Below are 9506 nucleotides of genomic sequence, written 5' to 3'. Positions count from 1 at the left end.
TAGACCTGCGTGAACTGTCTACTGTCTCAATTATGTCATGGTATCCATCATGTGAATGACTCCACTTGGCACTTTCAGCCGTAAGGCGAGTGTGAGGTGCAAAATCCCGACTCAACATTGAAATGGAGACGAGGGCCTGAACCCTGGGCCCAGGCACACGGGTGGATGACGAAAGGGCTACGATTCCTCGGTGAAGCTGGCTCGGTGAGGCTTATCAGCCGCACAACTGGGTGACAGGCTGAGTCGGTGGCTGCTTCCGACATGAGAAGCGGCGTGGTTAGCCGGGTGAAAGGTCCCGGTTGGCCGGTACCTGGTGGCTGGGACTGGCACTGAGTAGTAAAGGAATCTTGGGACTGGCAGGTCCGTCTCTCGGAGGCGGTCAACACCTTTCAGTTTGAAACAGTTTCAATAACATGTATTTTCCCCAAGCACGCATCAATAACTCACCCTCGAGAGACCACCCCTTGGCAAAAGATCCATGGCACGATACGATGTAAACAAAGCTTGCATCCCGAGATACCTTTCTCGCATAAGGGAGCAGAACTGATATTAGTTCAACTAAAATTCTAGAGGTGAAATCTGCTGACAAATATGAGATGCTAGTGACGTCCTCCGTCACTTCACTACAGATCCAGCAACTTCCTCGCCTTGCACTGTCTATGGAAGCACGTTATTCTTCTTAGCAAGAAGACACAGCAAGGAAACAGCGGGGGAGACACAGGTGCAACATAGTGCCAGTCATACAACGGGAGACTTGCAGTCTATACCTTTACTATGGCTTTCCCCGTGTTGGCCCCGTTCAGCATGCCGATGAAGGCTTGAGGCATGTTCTGGAACCCTTCAGTAACCGTCTCCTGAACCGAGATCTTGCCTTCGCGAATCCAAGACGCCATCTGTTCAATTCCTTTGTTCCACTCGTCGTCCGCATCCCAGCGGTATACGAGAAACCCTTCCACCTTCAGCTGCTTGAACAGAATCAGCTTCTCGGGGACTTCCAGTTTCACCTCCTCGCCAGTCTTCTCGTTGTAGCTGGATATGCAGCCGCAAACAGAAATGCGACCATAAACGTTCATCTGTTTGCGGATTTGATAGCTGAGCATTCCGCCGACGTTATCGAAGTAGCAGTCCACGCCGTCCGGGGCGGCCTCCTTCAGGGCAGCGTCGATGTCCGCGCACGTCTTGTAGTTGATGGCCACGTCGAAGCCGAGCTGGCGGATCCAGGCGCACTTGTCGTCCGTACCCGCGAAGCCGATCACGCGGCAGCCCTTGATCTTGGCGATCTGTCCGACCAGGCTGCCAACGGCGCCGGCCGCGCCCGTCACCACCACCGTCTCGCCCTCCTTGGGCTTGCAGATCTCCAGGAAGCCGAAGTAGGCCGTATTGCCCGGCATGCCGCACGAGCCGAGAGCATATGACGTCGGAAGGTCGCCCAGGTCAGGAAGCTTCCTCAGTCCGAAGACGGATGAAGGTGTGTCCTCACTGGCGACGGTGCGGGAGCGCCAGCCAAGCTTCCCGACCACCCGGCAGCCTACAGGAAACTTGTCGCTCTTGCTCTCCAGTACCCGCGCCACTTGCGATCCGATCATGGTCACTGGTGGTTTCAAATTCCTCGAGTAGGGCCGCATGTACGGGTCAACGCTGAGGAACTCGGCCTCGCAGAGGAACTCACCCTCCTTCAGTTCGGGAAGGTCCTCAGACTCCAGCTGGAAATCAGACGGCTGCGGCATGCCGTCAAAGTGACGCAGCAGGGTAAATTTCTCGGCCTTCATCTTGGATTCTTTTGCCACCTGTCGGATACCAAAAGTGTTAAAATATCAAATGATCGCCGGTCTAAGATATATGTCTGTGGGCGCGAAAATCAGCGTCGACTGAGCTTTCCGGCGCATCGGCAACCTACAACCACAAGCCAGATTTCATTGCTATTTATTGAGAGCAGGCATCAATTCAGGGTATTGGAAAAGTTAACCATTCGATTCACTGCACATTTACACTGCATACATCATCAAGCAACGGCGGATGTCCCACCATGGGTGGCATGAATCTTGCAAAAAGAACGATAAGTGCACAATTCACTCATGCCACGTAGTCCTGCAACATCAGCGGCTGAAAGGCAGGGATAACATTGCTTAGTCATCAGGACAGAACAATGGCAAAAACTATCCGCACGTACCATCGCATGACATTACGCATCAGATCACACTTACCTAATGTTTCGTACGCGTATAAGCCACTGTAAGCCTCTAGTGAAAATAAAACACCTCGCCTAAGTGACAGATGGTCTCTTGCTGATGAGCTGAGCGGTTCCACGCATCACAGTCACGTCTCTCCTAACTGATGTCACAGAAAACTCGGCCGATATGAGTTTCCGCACCGCCGTCAGCCAGACGGACACCTCCACCAGGTCACCACTCCGGCAGACGGCCGGGAACTCTAACGTCTGGCGCACCACCACGCAGCCCGGCCCTGGTAGCTCGGTACCCATTACAGCCGACACCAGACTGTTCAGAAGAGCGCCGTGCACCACCGTTTCAACCTCTCCGCCGGCAGGCTCCATGTGGACGGGATTCGTGTCGCCACTGAGTTCAGCGAACCGCTCCACTGTCGCTCGCGAGAGCTGCACCCGCCGTACCGCCCGGTCACCGACGCTTAGCCAGCGTTTGGGAGGAGACATCACCAGGAGCCGTCCGACACCCGAGTGTCTGAAGCCAGCTGCAGAGGCTGACACAACATAGGCAGCTAGCATTTTGCGGCTTTCGACCGGCACACTTTGTGAATCGAAGCTCTCAACACGAGCAAACACTAGCAACGAGTATATGCGGCGTCTCTCTCAAATACCCAATGACTTGCTAGACCACCTTCCCACGATTCAGGCACACACTTTGTGCCTGATCAGATACACACAGTCACACGGAGTTTTGTTCTGGCGCTGTGCCGGCCGGTTCCGGCAGCTGGCGTCGCAGCAGGACGGCCAGGTTCGCCAGCCGACGGTCCTCGGAGCCACTGAGCTGGACCGTCAGCCGCGTCAGCCGCTCGGCGTCCACCTGCTCCCAGACGGAGCGGTCCGTGACGGGCAGCAGCAGCAGCGTCGTCAAGCAGGCGGCCACCGTCTGCGCACAGGACTCCTCCAGCCCGAGCAGTAGCGCCGGCAGCACACCTCCAGCCAGCAGCGCGCGCCGACACCGCGGCTCCAGACACAGGTTGCTGACGGCGGCGGCGGCGAACCGGCGCAGGGCGGCGTCCGGATCGGACAGTCGCGCCAGCAGCAGCCGCGGGGCGCCCAGTCGCAGCAGGTGCTCGGCGTTCCGAGGGTCGTATGCAAAGTTGGCGATGTTGGCCAGCACCTGTTGTCGCGCCGCAGGCTGCTGCGATTCCTGCAGCTCTTCAAGCAGGTCACGAAGGTACAGATAACGTTCTGGATGTGGGTCGCTCATTTATAGTGAGTCATTTAATATCATCCAATGTCATTTATTGACATCAGATTGTGTGGGAGCTCAATGCTGTCACCTGTTGGCCACTAACTGCATGTCATTGACAAGCAGCACAGCACATGACTCTCAATTCAGCATCAGATGCATTAAAAAGTGCATTGGTTAGCATTGGAATGGGAATTATACATGCCACTTCTGAATTGCATTGAGCATTGAGATGCATTGAGTCATTATGATTTATGAAGTCACTTATCTCATATTTGTGGCACTATGCCCCTATGAATGTAGCATGCAGCAGCTCACAGCTGATGACAGAATATACACATACATGCACATGTACACACATACAAACATATACATCATGAGCAGAAAAGGGTGATGTATTAGGACTAATGCTACCCTAGGTCATTTTGACTTCTTTTGCTTCAGAAATTTACATCTTGGTGAGCATCTGGTAAGAATCTATCTGCTAAACAAACAAACTCCATTTTATAATTACCAAAATTTTGTTCATAAGGCTTATAAACCTGTTGAACATTTAAAAGGGGTCATTAAACACCCATAATTTCATTTTCGAATTGAAATATTCTCATCTGAGTGATGAAGATAGCAGCAGGTCACACCTTACACTCAAATGCTCGACAAGAAAAGTGAGAAGAGGCTAATAAGGCCAATGCCAAATAAATTGAAGTCAGCAAGAACAGAAACGTAGAAACAATTTATATCATTCAATATTTTGATATCAATCAGAAAGTGTAGGCGATCATTCACATTCTACACAAACCAAACTGAACCCGGTGGCAGCATGTGAGACGCCTTCTATAAGAATAGGCACCCAAATTCAAACAGCAGTAATGAACATTTTCGAACTGCCAGTTGATTTCTGACTTTGCCGATTATCATATGTATCTATTTAATGGATAGAAAATCGATAAAATCCAATCCAACTCGTTCAACCTAATGACACGCGCGCTCAACACGCAAGGAAAACTTTGTTTTTATTTTGTCGCACACACGCTGGAAATGTCGTAATTTTGGAAAGATTGTTCGACAAATTACTAATGATGCCGATGAACAGCCTATGCCGTGAACGATGAACGTGTTTCTGAAACGGAATCAGATTTCCATAGCGCTGTTCGGCAGCCGGCTATTTTGTGTGCAGGGTATGACGTATTTCGCGAGCCGACGTCACAGGCGGTGACGTCGGCTCGCGCACGAGCCGAGCGCCAACGACAAACTAACGGGAACCCTCGGACACCCTCGGGGCATAAACCGCGGAGTAGCATATTGAGCGAGTCTTATAAGGAAAATTCATATATTTTCGTTTCTCAAATGATAATCAGGGTGTCTCTTACCTTTTTACATATCATTTAGGCTTACCTAACACTTCAGTTGCCAAATATCTGCAATTTATTCAAGCGAAGGTATTTTCAGTAAATATCAATGGTATAGACCGAAAACTTTTGAATAAAAATTCCAACCAACTGAAATAAAAATAACTTAATTTATTCCAACCATTTCCTCCAAATAAACAACATAAAAACTCACTTTTACACACATCATATGTAACGGAAGTTGGCACAGATTCAGCACAGGTTCAGCACAGCACAGATTCGGTAGGGGGAAAAAAGGCCCCGGTAGAGGGAAACCTTTATGACCCGTTTTCCCCTAGAAATGACGTCACAAAGAGGTAAAAATGGGTATCAATCGAAAGCTCTCGTTTACCCAGACACAGTCCTGCAGGAAAATTTCACTTTTTCCCCATAGGAAAGTTTGTACGGGAAAATCAAAATTTTGTGTCAATGGGGGTCCCCCCCGATTTCGTTCAAAATCGGCACACAGGTGCCCCACCACCAGCCGAGAAACTTTCCCCAAAACGGTCCCCGTTGCATTGACGTTTAAGGCCCGTAAAGCCCCCTAGACTCGTAAAATATCCGTAAAATCGCCTTTGTACGGACAAAAAAGTGGTGCTATGGTAAAAATGGGTATCAATCGAAAGCTCTCGTTTACCCAGACACAGTCCTGCAGGAAAATTTCACTTTTTCCCCATAGGAAAGTTTGTACGGGAAAATCAAAATTTTGGGTCAATGGGGGGTCCCCCCCGATTTCGTTCAAAATCGGCACACAGGTGCCCCACCACCAGCCGAGAAACTTTCCCCAAAACGGTCCCCGTTGCATTGACGTTTAAGGCCCGTAAAGCCCCCTAGACTCGTAAAATATCCGTAAAATCGCCTTTGTACGGACAAAAAAAAAGTGGTGCTATGGTAAAAATGGGTATCAATCGAAACCTCTCGTTTACCCAGACACAGTCCTGCAGGAAAATTTCACTTTTTCCCCATAGGAAAGTTTTTACGGGAAAATCAAAATTTTGGGTCAATGGGGGGTCCCCCCCCGATTTCGTTCAAAATCGGCACACAGGTGCCCCACCACCAGCCGAGAAACTTTCCCCAAAACGGTCCCCGTTGCATTGACGTTTAAGGCCCGTAAAGCCCCTAGACTCGTAAAAAATCCGTAAAATCGCCTTTGTACGGACAACAAAGTGGTGCTATGGTTAAAATGGGTATCAATCAAAAGCTCTCGTTTACCCAGACGCAGACCTGCAGGAAAATTTCACTTTTTCCCCATAGGAAAGTTTGTACGGGAAAATAAAAATTTTGGGTCAATGGGGGGTCCCCCCGATTTCGTTCAAAATCGGCACACAGGTGCCCCACCACCAGCCGAGAAACTTTCCCCAAAACGGTCCCCGTTGCATTGACGTTTAAGGCCCGTAAAGCCCCCTAGACTCGTAAAATATCCGTAAAATCACCTTTGTACGGACAAAAAAGTGGTGCTATGGTAAAAATGGGTATCAATCGAAAGCTCTCGTTTACCCAGACACAGTCCTGCAGGAAAATTTCACTTTTTCCCCATAGGAAAGTTTGTACGGGAAAATCAAAATTTTGGGTCAATGGGGGGTCCCCCCCGATTTCGTTCAAAATCGGCACACAGGTGCCCCACCACCAGCCGAGAAACTTTCCCCAAAACGGTCCCCGTTGCATTGACGTTTAAGGCCCGTAAAGCCCCCTAGACTCGTAAAATATCCGTAAAATCACCTTTGTACGGACAAAAAAGTGGTGCTATAGTAAAAATGGGTATCAATCGAAAGTTCTCGTTTACCCAGACACAGTCCTGCAGGAAAATTTCACTTTTTCCCCCATAGGAAAGTTTGTACGGGAAAATCAAAATTTTGGGTCAATGGGAGGTCCCCCTCGATTTCGTTCAAAATCAGCACACAGGTGCCCCACCACCAGCCGAGAAACTTTCCCCAAAACGGTCCCCGTTGCATTGACGTTTAAGGCCCGTAAAGCCCCCTAGACTCGTAAAATATCCGTAAAATCGCCTTTGTACGGACAAAAAAGTGGTGCTATGGTAAAAATGGGTATCAATCGAAAGCTCTCGTTTACCCAGACACAGTCCTGCAGGAAAATTTCACTTTTTCCCCATAGGAAAGTTTTTACGGGAAAATCAAAATTTTGGGTCAATGGGGGGTCCCCCCCCCCGATTTCGTTCAAAATCGGCACACAGGTGCCCCACCACCAGCCGAGAAACTTTCCCCAAAACGGTCCCCGTTGCATTGACGTTTAAGGCCCGTAAAGCCCCTAGACTCGTAAAAAATCCGTAAAATCGCCTTTGTACGGACAACAAAGTGGTGCTATGGTAAAAATGGGTATCAATCAAAAGCTCTCGTTTACCCAGACACAGACCTGCAGGAAAATTTCACTTTTTCCCCATAGGAAAGTTTGTACGGGAAAATAAAAATTTTGGGTCAATAGGGGGTCCCCCCCGATTTCGTTCAAAATCGGCACACAGGTGCCCCACCACCAGCCGAGAAACTTTCCCCAAAACGGTCCCCGTTGCATTGACGTTTAAGGCCCGTAAAGCCCCCTAGACTCGTAAAATATCCGTAAAATCACCTTTGTACGGACAAAAAAGTGGTGCTATGGTAAAAATGGGTATCAATCGAAAGCTCTCGTTTACCCAGACACAGTCCTGCAGGAAAATTTCACTTTTTCCCCATAGGAAAGTTTGTACGGGAAAATCAAAATTTTGGGTCAATGGGGGGTCCCCCCCGATTTCGTTCAAAATCGGCACACAGGTGCCCCACCACCAGCCGAGAAACTTTCCCCAAAACGGTCCCCGTTGCATTGACGTTTAAGGCCCGTAAAGCCCCCTAGACTCGTAAAATATCCATAAAATCACCTTTGTACGGACAAAAAAGTGGTGCTATGGTAAAAATGGGTATCAATCGAAAGCTCTCGTTTACCCAGACACAGTCCTGCAGGAAAATTTCACTTTTTCCCCATAGGAAAGTTTGTACGGGAAAATCAAAATTTTGGGTCAATGGGGGGTCCCCCCCGATTTCGTTCAAAATCGGCACACAGGTGCCCCACCACCAGCCGAGAAACTTTCCCTAAAACGGTCCCCGTTGCATTGACGTTTAAGGCCCGTAAAGCCCCCTAGACTCGTAAAATATCCGTAAAATCACCTTTGTACGGACAAAAAAGTGGTGCTATAGTAAAAATGGGTATCAATCGAAAGTTCTCGTTTACCCAGACACAGTCCTGCAGGAAAATTTCACTTTTTCCCCCATAGGAAAGTTTGTACGGGAAAATCAAAATTTTGGGTCAATGGGGGGTCCCCCTCGATTTCGTTCAAAATCAGCACACAGGTGCCCCACCACCAGCCGAGAAACTTTCCCCAAAACGGTCCCCGTTGCATTGACGTTTAAGGCCCGTAAAGCCCCCTAGACTCGTAAAATATCCGTAAAATGGCCTTTGTACGGACAAAAAAGTGGTGCTATGGTAAAAATGGGTATCAATCGAAAGCTCTCGTTTACCCAGACACAGTCCTGCAGGAAAATTTCACTTTTTCCCCATAGGAAAGTTTGTACGGGAAAATAAAAATTTTGGGTCAATGGGGGGTCCCCCCCCCCGATTTCGTTCAAAATCGGCACACAGGTGCCCCACCACCAGCCGAGAAACTTTCCCCAAAACGGTCCCCGTTGCATTGACGTTTAAGGCCCGTAAAGCCCCCTAGACTCGTAAAATATCCGTAAAATCACCTTTGTACGGACAAAAAAGTGGTGCTATAGTAAAAATGGGTATCAATCGAAAGTTCTCGTTTACCCAGACACAGTCCTGCAGGAAAATTTCACTTTTTCCCCCATAGGAAAGTTTGTACGGGAAAATCAAAATTTTGGGTCAATGGGAGGTCCCCCTCGATTTCGTTCAAAATCAGCACACAGGTGCCCCACCACCAGCCGAGAAACTTTCCCCAAAACGGTCCCCGTTGCATTGACGTTTAAGGCCCGTAAAGCCCCCTAGACTCGTAAAATATCCGTAAAATGGCCTTTGTACGGACAAAAAAGTGGTGCTATGGTAAAAATGGGTATCAATCGAAAGCTCTCGTTTACCCAGACACAGTCCTGCAGGAAAATTTCACTTTTTCCCCATAGGAAAGTTTGTACGGGAAAATAAAAATTTTGGGTCAATGGGGGGTCCCCCCCCGATTTCGTTCAAAATCGGCACACAGGTGCCCCACCACCAGCCGAGAAACTTTCCCCAAAACGGTCCCCGTTGCATTGACGTTTAAGGCCCGTAAAGCCCCCTAGACTCGTAAAATATCCGTAAAATCACCTTTGTACGGACAAAAAAGTGGTGCTATAGTAAAAATGGGTATCAATCGAAAGTTCTCGTTTACCCAGACACAGTCCTGCAGGAAAATTTCACTTTTTCCCCCATAGGAAAGTTTGTACGGGAAAATCAAAATTTTGGGTCAATGGGGGGTCCCCCCCGATTTCGTTCAAAATCAGCACACAGGTGCCCCACCACCAGCCGAGAAACTTTCCCCAAAACAGTCCCCGTTGCATTGACGTTTAAGGCCCGTAAAGCCCCCTAGACTCGTAAAATATCCGTAAAATCGCCTTTGTACGGACAAAAAAGTGGTGCTATGGTAAAAATGGGTATCAATCGAAAGCTCTCGTTTACCCAGACACAGTCCTGCAGGAAAATTTCACTTTTCCCATAGGAAAGTTTGTAC

At 48.8% G+C, this 9506-nt stretch overlaps 2 protein-coding genes across 6 annotated transcripts; both read right to left on the bottom strand.

Moving 5' to 3' along the window:
- Positions 1-393: 393 nt before the first annotated feature.
- LOC122385656 (prostaglandin reductase 1-like) lies at positions 394-5026 on the bottom strand. 5 transcript variants are annotated; one of them, XM_043374074.1, is made up of 2 exons: positions 4977-5026; positions 394-1787 (listed from the first exon to the last, which is right to left on the bottom strand). In XM_043374074.1, exons 1-2 carry the CDS (start codon positions 4989-4991, stop codon positions 762-764), a joined length of 1041 nt encoding a protein of 346 aa, XP_043230009.1. In that variant the 5' UTR covers positions 4992-5026; the 3' UTR covers positions 394-761. The 5 variants fall into 5 exon arrangements, with proteins under 5 accessions (XP_043230009.1, XP_043230010.1, XP_043230012.1 ...); XM_043374075.1 differs by having other exon boundaries at positions 4784-5021; XM_043374077.1 differs by lacking the exon at positions 4977-5026 and adding an exon at positions 4488-4590.
- On the bottom strand, positions 1908-3644 carry LOC122385658 (armadillo repeat-containing protein 7-like). The gene has a single exon (XM_043374082.1). The coding sequence runs from the start codon at positions 3429-3431 to the stop codon at positions 2904-2906; it is 528 nt and encodes a 175-aa protein (XP_043230017.1). The 5' UTR covers positions 3432-3644; the 3' UTR covers positions 1908-2903.
- Positions 5027-9506: the final 4480 nt, after the last annotated feature.

This window comes from Amphibalanus amphitrite, unplaced genomic scaffold (genome assembly GCF_019059575.1).
Source record: "Amphibalanus amphitrite isolate SeventyFive unplaced genomic scaffold, NRLGWU_Aamphi_draft 000226F_arrow, whole genome shotgun sequence".
Lineage (NCBI taxonomy): Eukaryota > Metazoa > Arthropoda > Thecostraca > Balanomorpha > Balanidae > Amphibalanus > Amphibalanus amphitrite.
Note: the sequence above shows the minus strand (reverse complement) of the source record. Positions and strands in the feature narration are given on the sequence as shown.

What these genes read in the sequence shown, in the direction of transcription:
- LOC122385658 (XM_043374082.1), bottom strand. Translation starts at nt 3,431, where the DNA reads ATGAGCGACCCACATCCAGAACGTTATCTGTACCTTCGTGACCTGCTT.